The 12,662-nt window shown below is 44.9% G+C and overlaps 1 protein-coding gene across 1 annotated transcript in view; it reads left to right on the top strand.

Annotated features, from left to right (window-relative positions):
* Nucleotides 1–8,277: 8,277 nt before the first annotated feature.
* BLTP3A (bridge-like lipid transfer protein family member 3A) overlaps nucleotides 8,278–12,662 on the top strand; it is a 71,462-nt gene continuing 67,077 nt past the window's right edge. The window contains exon 1 of the mRNA XM_080663217.1: nucleotides 8,278–8,547. Within this exon, the coding sequence (XP_080519343.1) occupies nucleotides 8,504–8,547 (44 nt within the window). The 5' untranslated portion in view covers nucleotides 8,278–8,503. The remainder of the gene's footprint in view (nucleotides 8,548–12,662) is intronic.

Below are 12,662 nucleotides of genomic sequence, written 5' to 3'. Positions count from 1 at the left end.
CTCCAATGGTTTGTCAGAATGCCGGTCCGCTTGATTCCCAACTGCCTGAGAAATGGGATCCTTCCATAGAGCCACAGGCTAATTTGGTCCTCCTGTACAGAAAAAGTCCAGGAGTGATTGTCCCCATTACACAGGTTCAGTCAGATGGTATCTTTTAGGCTCCTAGATACATTTGGTGAAGAGAAAAAAGCCTGGCCTGCCTTAGGTTTCTCTGACAAATGTCCTGAAGGCTGGCCTGGTATGTTGGTTTTCATGAAAATGTTAATAAATGTTAACTAATTGAAGTGACTTCTTTCCCTTCCAATTGAAAGCTTAAGGGTTAGACTTCTAACAGACAAGTGCAGGAATAAAATATTCTGAATGTTATTTATTGTCCTTGCTTTTTAGAAGTAGGGAGGAGGGGCGGGGAGTGGATTTCAAACTTATAGAAACATTGTAAGAACTGTACAATGAACACTTATATACATTTGACCAGAATCACCACTTGTTAGCTGTTAGCATTTCATCCATTTGCTTTATTAGTTGCTTGCTTGCTGTCTTCATATATTTTTTCTGAGCCATTTGAAAGTTGCTTATATCATGCCTTTTACCATAAATACTTCATTGTGTATTTCCTAAGAATAAGTACATCTTCTTACACAATCATAGTTTAGTTATCAAGCTCAGAAAATTGAACTTTGATTTGATAATTTCATCTACCAGCCATATTTCATTTTTGTCCATTGATCTAACATTGTCCTTATATTCCTTTTCCTTTACTGTATAGCATCCCCTCTAGAATCATGTATTTTACTTAGGCTCCTTTTTCTTTTTTAAAAAATACCTTTGTATTGGTTTCAGAGAGGGAGGGGAAGGGAGGGAGAGGGAGAGAGAGATAGAAACATCAATGATGGAAGAGAATTATTGATCAACTTCCTCCTGCATGTCCCCCACAATAGTGATGGTGCACACAACCCGGGCATGTGCACGATCAAACTGTGACCTGGTTCATAGGTCAACACTCAAACACTGAGCCACGTCGGCTGGCAGTCTCCTTTGATCTGGAACAAGTCTTCAGCTGTTCTTTGTCTTTTGTGAAACTGACAACTTGCCAACTTTTATTTAACAGAATGTTTTACATTCCTCATTTTGGATTTGTTTGATGTTTCCTCATGATTACATTCGGGTACATGTCCACAGTTGTGTCCCTAGTATATCACATCTGTAGGCAGGCACAGTCACAGAGTCCATCTATCTGCCCTTGTTGGTGATAGTAATTTCGATCACCTAGCAAGGTGATTATCCAGTTTCTCCATACTTGTTCCTTTTGAATAAGTATCTTTCCCCAGTTGCCAATTAAGAAAAGCCCATTGAGCCCTGGCTGGTTTGGTCAGTGGATAGAGCACCGGACTGTGGACTGAAGGGTCCTAGGTTAAATTCCAGCTTAGGGCATATGCCCGGGTTGTGGGCTCGAACACCAGTAGGGGGCAGCCAATCAATGATTCTCATCATTGATGTTTCTATCTCTCCCTCTCCCTTACTCTTTGAAATCAATTAAAAAAATATATTTTAAAAATCCCATTGACTTAGTTCTCATTTAATGGTAAGACTTAGGACACTGCATAGAAAGCAAGATCTCAAAGCTCTCTGTAAGTACTTAATCAGCTTTCATAGTGATCCTGAGAAGCAGGTCTCCTAATCCTTACCCCCCTCTTCTTTGCTTGTATGTCACATCCTAATACTTTTAGGGGGTGGTTGTTGAAAGAATGAAGAAGTAAAAGGTAGGACAAAGAAAAAAATTTTTTTAAAATATATTTTATTGATTTTTTACAGAGAGGAAGGGAAAGGGAGAGAGAGAAACATCGATGAGGGAGAAACGTCAATCAGCTGCCCCCTGCACACCTCCTTACTGGGGATGTGCCCGCAACCAAGGTACATGCCCTTGACCGGAATCAAACCTGGGACGACCCTTGAGTCCGCAGTCCGATGCTCTATCCACTGAGCCAAATTGGTTAGGGCCAAAGAAAAATTTTTTAACAAAACTTTTTTTTTAACTTTTTTTTTTTTTTTTTTTTTTGAGAGAAGAAGGGAGTGAGAAAGAGAAATATTGATTTGTTGTTCCACTTATTTATACATTCATTGGTTGATTCTTGTATGTGCCTTGACTGGGGGTTGAACCCACAACCTTGGTGTATCAAGAGGATGCTCTAACCAACTGAGCTACCCAGTCAGGGCCCGTAGAACAAAGAATTTTACCTCTATATTCAAACTAGAGGCCTGGTGCATGAATTTGTGCACGGGGGCGGGGGGTATCCCTCGACCTGGCCTGCTCCCTCTCGCAATCCAGGACCCCTCGGGGGATGTAGCAGTGCACCAAGCGGCAGGAGGCCAAGGAGGGGCCCGAGCCAGGGCAGGGTACCGTGCTGCTGGCACTCATCCCGGGTTAAGGTTAGGGTTAGGGTTAGGCAGTGCTGCCGTAGAGTTGGGAGAGGCTCCTGCTGTCGCAGCTGTGCTCACCAGCCGTGAGCCCGGCTTCTGGCTGAGCAGCCCTCCCCCTGTGGGTAGTGCACATCATAGGACTGGTCGACTGGTCATTCTGGTCATTCAGCATAAAGGTTACTTCGGCTTTTATATATATAGATCAGCCGTGAGCAAACTACAGCCCGCGGGCCGGATCCGGCTGTTCTATCCGGTTCTCTTGGTCTCCCCTCTGCTCCTTTACTTCGAATTTATATTAGTTAACACAAACACTCCATCCATGCTTTTGTTCTGGCCCTCCAGTCCAGTTTAAGAACCCATTGTGGCCCTCGAGTCAAAAAGTTTGCCCACCCCTGATATAGATGCTACATTTGCCCCTTTATCCCTTTTAACTCTCAGGCCTCTGCTGGTAGTGAAGCCTGTAAAGAGAGACAAAAAGAAGGGTGACACAAGAGAGCCTAGAGTAGCAGACATTATAATTGCCCACCCCAGTTTCTATTACTATCCATAATAATGATAGAATCTCCAATTTTTATCTGGATCCATGGCCGTCTGTAGTGAAAAGCACATTTCCCATAGCTTGTAGCTTGGTGCGGCCATGTAACAGGAGAGAACATGTCCCTTTTCTGCCCTCTTTCCTTTTGACACTAATCTAGATATGTTTGTTTAAAATGCAAACAACATCTTGGACATTGGATTAGCGAGGAAGGATGGTGTTAGAAAGACAGGAGGAGCCCAGGTCTCTAATGACTGATGAGCTACCAAGAATTGTCTCTTCTAGCCCTAACTGGTTTGGCTCAGTGGATAGAGCGTTGGCCTGCACACTGAAGGGTCCCAGGTCCGATTCTGGTCAAGGGCATGTACCTTGGTTGTGGGCACATCCCCAGTAGGGAGTGTGCAGGAGGCAGCTGATTGATGTTTCTCTCTCATCGATGTTTCTAACTCTCTATCCCTCTCCCTTCCTTCTTCTCTGTAAAAAAATCAATAAAATATATATATATTTTAAAAAGAATTGTCTCTTCTATGTGAAAGAGAAATAAACATCTTTTTTATTGAAGTCACGTATTATTTTGAGTTTTCTGTTATATGAAGCTGAACCTAAAACTTGACTAATAAAAAAAATGCTCAGGAAGAGAGTAGTATTGATGAACTTTCCCTAGGAAAGCTTGCCTCAGGTCTGCCACTCTTGTATTGATCTCAGTTTGGACACCATTTTAAGTGATGGGAACACAATAGTAAAACAAAAGTTTTTCCTCTTAATGAAGCTTACAGTATAAAGGGAAAATTAGACGGTTAACAACAGTGTGGTATGTGCCATGAAGAAAAATAAAGCGGGTAAGGGACATAGGAAGTGCCAGATTAGGGATGACTCTGGGGGAAAGACATGAGGAGAGTGGTAGTGGAGGGCAGCCATGCTGATGTCAAGTCACAACCTTTCCATGCAGAGGGAGCAGCAAGTACAAAAACGCTGAAGTGGGAGTCTGCTTACTATATTGGAGGAACAGCAGGGAGGCCAGTGTAGCTCAAAACAGCTAGAGTAATGGGTGATGGATATATTTATATCTTGATAGGGATGATTTTACAGAGATATACAGAAACCTGTCAAAACTCTAAAAATTGGTGCTCGCTTCGGCAGCACATATACTAAAATTGGAACAATACAGAGAAGATTAGCATGGCCCCTGCGCAAGGATGACACACAAATTCGTGAAGCATTCCATATTTAAAAAAAAAAAACAACACAAAAAAACCCTCTAAAAATTGTACTTAAAAAGAATATGTGGGAGAAACCAAGATGGCAGCATAGGTAAACAACTGAACTTGCTGCCTTGCACAACCACTTCAAAACTACAACTAAAAGACAAAATGGACATCATCCAGAACCACAGGAAGGCTGGCTAGTGGAAATTCTACAACTAGAAGGGAAGAGAAAAGCACACTGAGACTCAGAGGAGCTGCGGAAGTAAAGTGCAGAAATACGGAGGCGCACATGCGCAGAAAGGGCTGGCAACTGAGTACTCGGCTGGCTTTTTCAATCCAAAGGGAGACACAAGTTCCCGACTGCTCTGAACTCCAGTTCCGGGTGAGACTCTGGGGACCCAGACTCATACAGGGAGAAACTGGACTGTCTGGCAGCGGGCGGAACTCGAGGGTGGCTTTCTCTCAGAGGTGCATGCAGCAATTACCAAGGGACACTGAGACCCGGGGCCCTCTTAAGGCAGGGCTGATGGGAAGCCATTGCTGTTTGCTCCGCCCTGAGACCCCGCCCCATCCAAGCTGTGCGCAGAGGCTTTTGCATATGAATGGCCTGGTCCTTTGAAGTCTAAACTTACCTAACAAACTGCAGCTGAGTCAGAGAGACCCAGAACATCCAAAAGAAGGCCCAAGGCCCCACAGCAGTTTGCATTACTTCACAGCTGGGCCTCATCTGGGCACCTCCAAAACCCAAACAAAGAAGAGGAATATACAGATCTCTCTGTAGCTCCTGCTAGGTGGCCTCAGGCAGAGGCTAAATTAGCACCTCCTTGGAGACCCAAGAGCCAGTGTATCCAGGGGTCAGAGTGGGACCATCCAGATTACAACTCCTCAGATCCATAAGGGACACACTCAGGGGGCAGACTCAGTGAGCACCAAAGCCCCACTGAAGCAAGTCTTGTCTCATAAGGATGTCTCCAGCACTGAAGTTCTCCCAGTGTAGACACAACTGATCCTCACAGCCAATTGGCCTGGAGGTCAATTCCTCCCAGTGATACCAACAACAATCAAGGCTTAACTACAACAAGACTGTGCACACAGCCCACAAAGGAGTGCACCAAGAGTGTCCACCTCAGGTAACTGGGGAGACTGAGCCAATGGGCCCTATAGGACACCTAGCACACAAAGCCACTCCATCAACACAGGGAAGCAGCCAAACTGTGGAGACAAAGAAACAGGTCACAAATGAAAGAAATGAAGGAAAGCAAACTACTGGATGTAGAGTTCAAAACCATGGTTATAACGTTTTTCAAGAATTTTCTAGAAAAGGCCAATAAATTTAGTGAGACCCTTGAGGATATGAAAAAGGACCAACTAGAAATTAAGCATACACTGACTGAAATAAAAAATAATATACAGAAATCCAACAGCAGACTAGAAGATCACAAGAATCAAGTCAAAGTTTTGAAATACAAAGAAGCAAAAGACACCCAACCGGAAAAGCATAAAGAAAAAAGAATCCAAAAATATGAAGATAGTCTAAGGAGCCTCTGGGACAACTTCAAGCGTACCAACATCAGAATGATGGGGGTGCCAGAAGAAGAGAGAGAGCAAGATACTGAAAACCTATTTGAAGAAATAATGACAGAAAACTTCCTCCACCTGGTGAAAGAAATAGACTTACAAGTTCAGGAAGCACAGAGAACCCCAAACAAAATGAATCCAAAGAGGACCACACCAAGACACATCATAATTAAAATGCCAAGAGCAAAAGACAAAAAGAGAATCTTAAAAGCAGCAAGAGCCCTAACCGGTTTGGCTCAGTGGATAGAGCGTCGGCCTGCGGACTCAAGGGTCCCAGGTTCGATTCCGGTCAAGGGCATGTACCTTGGTTGTGGGCACATCTCCAGTAGGAGGTGTGCAGGAGGCAGCTGATCGATGTTTCTCTCTCATCGATGTTTCTGGCTCTCTATCCCTCTCCCTTCCTCTCTGTAAAAAATCAATAAAATATATTAAAAAAAAAAAAAGCAGCAAGAGAAAAACAGTTAGTTACCTACAAGGGAGTACCAATGGCTCGCTGGCCCCGCCTCCCACCACAAGTCGCCTACGTCGCCTACATCTGCCTCCAACCACCCCTGGTTCCCCATTTGCCATTGGGCGATCAGAGCCTGTTGGCTGAGGGAAGGGACCGAGAAGATGGCCGACAGGCCCTGTTCAGGCAATCTGGGGCTGCGGGCTGGGGGGCAGCTCCTGTGTTGAGCGTCTGCTCCCTGGTGGTCAATACACGTCATAGCCACCGGTCATTCTGCCGTTCAGTCAACTATTATATAGAATTGTTGAAGCAAAAATCATAACACTGGTTAATGTAGCTCTAAATGTAAGTAGAGGAAATATTTATGACAATTATACCTACCAGAGGGAAAAGGAACATTAAGGGAGGTAAGATTTTATACTTCACTTGAACTGATAAGTGGCAAGATGAGTAGACTATGATAAGGTATGAATAAATAATGTAATAACTGGACAAACAACTAAAAGCTATGAAAGCTATACACTCAAAGACACTATAGATTCCTTCAAAACTTTCACAAAGCTACACTAATCAAGACATTGTTACTGGTGTAAGAATAGACAAAAATGAATGGAATAGATTTGAGAATTCTGAAATAGACCCTTACTTTAAAAAATATTTTTAAAAATTGATTTTTAGAGAGAGAGGAAGGAAGAGGGAGAGAGAAAGAAGAACCTTGATGTGTTTCGGCTGCCTCCCGCAGGCCCCCTATCCAGCCTGCAACCCCGGCATGTGCCCTGGTTGTGAGTCAGCCTGTGCCCTAAATGGGAGTCAACCAGTAACCTTTTGATGCATGGAAAGATGCCCAACCAACTAAGCAACATCGGCCAGGGGTAGACCCTTACTTTTATTGGTAATTGATTGACTTTCACGAAGATAATTCACTGGGGAAAGAATATTCTTTTCAACAAAAGATGCTAAGACAATTAGATATCCACATGCAAAATTATGAAGACACCATATACAAAATTAACTCAAAAGGAATCAAATGTAAGAGCTAAAATATGCAACTTTTAGAAGAAAACATAGATGTAAATTTTTAAAAATATTTTTTTATTGGTTTTCAGAGAGGAAGGGAGAGGGAGAGACAGAAACATCAATGATGAGAATCATTGATTGGCTTCCTCCTGCACACCCCTACTGGGGATCGAGCCCACAACCTGGGCATGTGCCCTTGACCGGAATGGAACCCAGGACCCTTCAGTCCACAGGCAGACGCTCTATCCACTGAGCCAAAAAAAAAGTTAGGGCCATAGATGTAAATGTTAATGACCTTGTATTAGGCAATTATTTCTTTTCTTTTTCTTTTTTTTTAAAGGCAGGAACACCTTTTTTTTTTTTTTTAATTGATTTTTTACAGATTTTTTACAGAGAGGAAGGGAGTGGGAGAGAGAGTTAGAAACATCGAAGAGAGAGAAACATCAATCAGCTGCCTCCTGTACACCCCCTACTGGGGATGTGCCCACACCGAGGTTCATGCCCTTGACCGGAATTGAACCTGGAACCTTTCAGTCCGCAGGCCACGCTCTATCCACTGAGCCAAACCGGTTTCAGCTACAAGCTGTCTTATTTTCTTTTGGCAGGGGTGTACCTGAGTGTTGAGTAAACTTTGGTAACCGGGTGGAGGCTAAGAGGGGCATAAGGAAGATGACTAGGCGCCCCTCTGTTTTTTAGTCCGAAGCAGCAGACCCAATAATTCTATGGACCTGTGAGGTCCCTGCAACTACTTTCCACTTTCCCACTCTGATTCCTGGAGTAGAGTCAGTTGTTGTTCAACAAATAATGAGTGAATGTGTGAAGGAAATGAATGACAAGTGGACCTGGAACTGCGCGATTACCTAGCGAGTTCCTTCAAAAAATTACAAACACCCAGCCTTTCCTCCGAGGCTTCGAGGCGACTCTCGGAGTGTGAACTACTCGCAGTTCAGAGAATAAGCCATTTAGATCTCCTTCCGCTGAGAGGCCAGCCGTCCGGCGGAGGGAGAGGGCGGAACCGCCGCGCCCCGCCCCTCGTCGCGCGCCCGGCCTATGACCACGCGCGCCTCAGGCTGCTGGGAGTCGGGCCGGCAGTGCGCTATCTCTGCGTTGGTCAGGGCAGGCGCCCGCGGCACCGCGCAGGTGGGTGGGATCGCGGCGGAGTTAGAGCGCGCCGGCAGGGGCGGGAGAGCGCCATGGCAGCGGCATCCAGTCCCCGCGCCGCGGCGAGGTGAGGAGCTGCTTCTTCACGGCTGAGGAGGCCACAGCCGCCCACTTGCTTTCCACGCGCGACGCGGCTCCGGCATGGCCGGGATCATTAAGAAGCAGATCCTGAAGCACCTGTCCCGGTGAGAGCGCCATCCTGCAGCGGTCCCGGGCCCTTCCTAACCCCCTTCGACTCCCCTCCCGGACGCCGCGCCACGGGCCGGCCTCCCTCTCTTCAGCCGGAGTCAGGACTCCGAGCGGCCCCCGCCTCAGCTGGAGCTGGACAGTCTTCTTCTCGCTCCGCTGGCCCCGGCCGTTGTCACCACTGTTTTCCGTCGCCCTGGTCCCTTGCGCTGGTGCCCGGCACTCCCGTTCCCCCCGCAACCTACCAGCTCCTCTATCCCCCCGACCCTCAAGGATCCCCGGTGGCTACCCCTCCCTTAGTTCCCAGACCGCTGAGCAGGTCACGCCGACCTCCCTTGCATGTGACCGTCCCCTCCGAGGCCCCCACGACTGCACCCTTTCCTGCCCGCCCCGGCTGTGTTTCCTCCCCCCACCCCCTCCTGGTGGGACCCGCTGCCCCTCCCTCCCTCTCCCCTCCGGGTACCCACCCACCAAGCCCTCCAAGCTGCTCTCCTTCCTCGGACTGCTCCAGACCAGACCCTTCACCCTCAGCCGTTCTAAATAACCCTCGCACCCAGTCCTTCATAACCCGTTTTCCACTCAGATGTCTAACTCCAACGCTGGTTTTCTCCTTCCCAGAAGCTCCCAGCTCCTCCCCTGGGTCGTCTGGCTGACCCTGTTGCATCACCCTTGGAAAAGATATCCCTTTACCCAGGGCCGTCCCTTTGATCTCCCTGCTCCCTCCTTTGCTTCTCTTCTCATTACACAGACTAATGGGGACAGGTCAAGAGAGTTGGGCATAAAGTTTCAATAACCTTCCCTTTAATATGTGGAGGTTTTTGACAGCCTGTGAAAAGAACTGTGTCCACCTCTGCTTTGAGGCCATTTTTTAAGCACTGTAATGTCCCTCAGTAATTTGGGCAGAAGAGGGTGGCAGGCAATACAGTTTGCAGGTGTAACTGGATAACTGCTGACCCCTGTGTTACTATTGGGGGTTGTCAGAACTGGTGTCCACAAAAATTGGAAGCTAGGCTTTCGCTTAATGTTCACTCCTTATTCCCGGCGGGGGTTGGTGATGCCGGAATACCCTTAGCCAGCTCTGTATCTCAGGTGGAGAGTGATTCAAACCGTGGTGCCACAGTGGTCAGCGGTTTTCAGGAGGTGGGAGTAGGGGGAGGAGCCAGTCGAGACCGGACAGCGGCCTTGCACTGATTATCCTCATTGGTCTTCTCACTGTTGGTGAGCAGTATGTGGACACTATTGCTGTCACTGCGTCCCCTCTTCTGGTTGGCACTCTGACTTATTTACTGTTACTTTAATTTTAGACTTTAATTAGTAATAGGTTGAGATACACCTTTTTATCACCACGTTATAAAAGTAAAAGCAGATTGGCTGCTGGAGCTAGAAAGTGCCTTTGGATCCTTTGCTAGGATTAACCCCTTTCTTTTCAGGTAGTACTGTTTTCATCTGGATGTTCCATGGGTTTGGTTGTTCTGTGTAAAGATTTAAATAAGTAGGACTAATGATAATTTGAATGAACATAGAATCAGAATTTTAGAGTTTAGAGATGATCTCACCTAACAAAATATTGTGTTTAAGAGCCTAGGCCTTTCCTGGTTTACTCTATTCAGCTGTAAAATGAGGACAATAATAGTATCTAACTTAAAAGGTTATTGTGAAGGTTGCATGAATTAATATATGTAAGGACTTAGCACAGTGCCTTGTACATAGTGAGTACTCAATAAAACACAAAGTATGGTAATTTTGGGGCCTCTGCTTGTGTGACAGCAACAAGTATAAGTCGGACTTTTCCAGAAAAATCCATTTTTGTGAACAGTTAATTTTTTATATATGTTCCCGGGTGGGGGGTATGAACCCCTAAAGCACATGCCTGAACCCTGCAAGGCATTCTGGACCCAGGTGAATAGCCCATGACTAGTTCAACCTCACATGTTATGGCTGAGGAAACAGCCTAGAGAGGATACCTGACGTGTAGTGGAAGAAAACCCAGCTTCCTACTCCACATATTCTGTGTACTTCATATCCCTATGAGGATAGGGTTTTTAAAGAGGAAATTTATGCTAACATACTTAGTGAATCCTTAGTGAATAAACTATCTCTTTTAGATGAAGTAGAAATAGATATGGCAGACATTGGGAGAAATTGCTGGTTTCTTCAGGTTGATTGAGGAGGAGAAGGAGGAAGTTATTCAGGGCTCCAGGAAGAGGTTTGGGACATTTGCCTGGTTGAAGGAAAGGTCATACTCCTGGGGCCTTTGTATTTGTTTGACTTAGAATAACTGGCTAAGCATGTGTGACATTTGTGTCTCTCTATGGTCTCTACTGCACCTGCAGAGGCTGGCCTGCCTGGAGGGGAACTAGCTTCGGTGGCTTGCCAAACCTGAGAGGGAGAGGGAGGAGAGAAAGAGACCGAGTTACTAGGCTAAGTAAACATTTGTAGGCGTTTAATAATTACTTGTTGCTGATGATGACAGTGCCACTTGATTTGGAGGGAAGTGTCTGATAGCAGGAAAGATATCCCAGTGACTTCCATAGTATGTTTAATTTTAGTCACGAAGTTTCAGATATTAAAGTGTCTTGTTGGAATGCATCTTCCTTCTTAGTAGAGTATTTTGGTAAACAAGATTTGAGGGAAGTAGTATTTAAAATATTTTTGTTAAGTGCCTACTGTAGACAAGGCACTGATCTGAGCACTGGGGATTCAGCAGGGAAGAAATGTAAATGTCTTTTAAGGGCTTTAACCTATGGTTTGGATGATTGCTGTGTAATACAAGTAGCTTCAACACACAAAATTCATTTAAATAGACCCAGGAGAAGACCTTCACTTAGAAACAAAAGTGATTATTTAAAAAATATCCAAATTGATTTTTCACTAAGTTAGATTTTTCTTGTTTTAGCTAATGACCTTAGTTAATGACCTTTTATTACACAAGTAAGAGGAAATATGATTGTGAAGTAAGTCAGGGGACTATGGTTCATGGAAAGAGCAAGGACTCTGGAGCCAAACAAGCCAGATTCACCTTCCAGCTCTGCCACTTTAATGAACAGGCAGCCTTTCTGAGCCTTAGTGTTCTTATCTGTAAAAGATGAGAATAAGGAAGAATACTACATACCCAGCAGATTTTTTTGAGGATTGGGATAAAGTATTGTAGTACCTGGCATGTAAATAGGGTTTATAAAAAGTAGCTATTATAACATGGCCAGATAAGTTAGGAACACTAACCACAGTGTGAATGACAGCAACCCACCTGACTGGCTATTTTAGAAACCAATTAGAAGTCTTAATTATTTACTCCAAATAGTTGCAGGAAATAATGATCTTGAGTGACAGAGACATAGCTGATAAACATGGTAGGTATTTTAAAAATATAAACATTAGGTGAAATTCTGAGGCATAGAAAATTTCAGAATCCTTATGGAGAGTAAGAGAGTCTGACTGCGCTCAGCTCTGTTAGATCCTGATCAGTGCCTCCACTTGTTACTATTCTTTTTTTTTTTTTTTTTTTTTAGTAATATATTTTTACTGATTTCAGAAAAGAAGGGAGAGGGCGAGAGAGATAAGAACATCAGTGATGAGAGAGAATCATTAATCGGCTGCCTCCTGCACACTGGGGATCGAGCCCGAAACCCAGGCATGTGCCCTTGACTGGAATCGAACCCGGGACCCTTCAGTCCACAGGCTGACACTTTATCCACTGAGCCAAACCAGCCAGGAGTCATTAGTATTCTTTCCCCTGAAGAGCTCATTGTGGCCACCCCCGGTGGACAGTGGTGAGCTGAAGGCTCACAGAGGCTAACTTCTTGCGCAGGGTCTGTGTAGGTGAAGGTTGGTAGGATTAGTCTCAACTTCTAGGTCATGCTCCTTTATTGTCACCTTCCCTTCACAAATACTTATTTTATGCATTTTCTAGTAATAGTCAAATCATATGTCTTTGTTTCCCTTTCTTATCTTGTGTTGCTTCAGAATATAGTGCTTTTATTTACTTAGAAAATAATAGTAAGAGCCAACTGTGCAAATAAGCACTTTATAAGTCTTAGGACTATTTAAGCCTCAAACTAACTAAATAAGATAGATATTAGGCCCATTTTATAAAGAAACTAGAGGCCTGATGTAC

This window comes from Plecotus auritus (genome assembly GCF_963455305.1).
Source record: "Plecotus auritus genome assembly, chromosome: 4".
Lineage (NCBI taxonomy): Eukaryota > Metazoa > Chordata > Mammalia > Chiroptera > Vespertilionidae > Plecotus > Plecotus auritus.
This window is presented reverse-complemented; position numbering and strand designations above follow the sequence as displayed.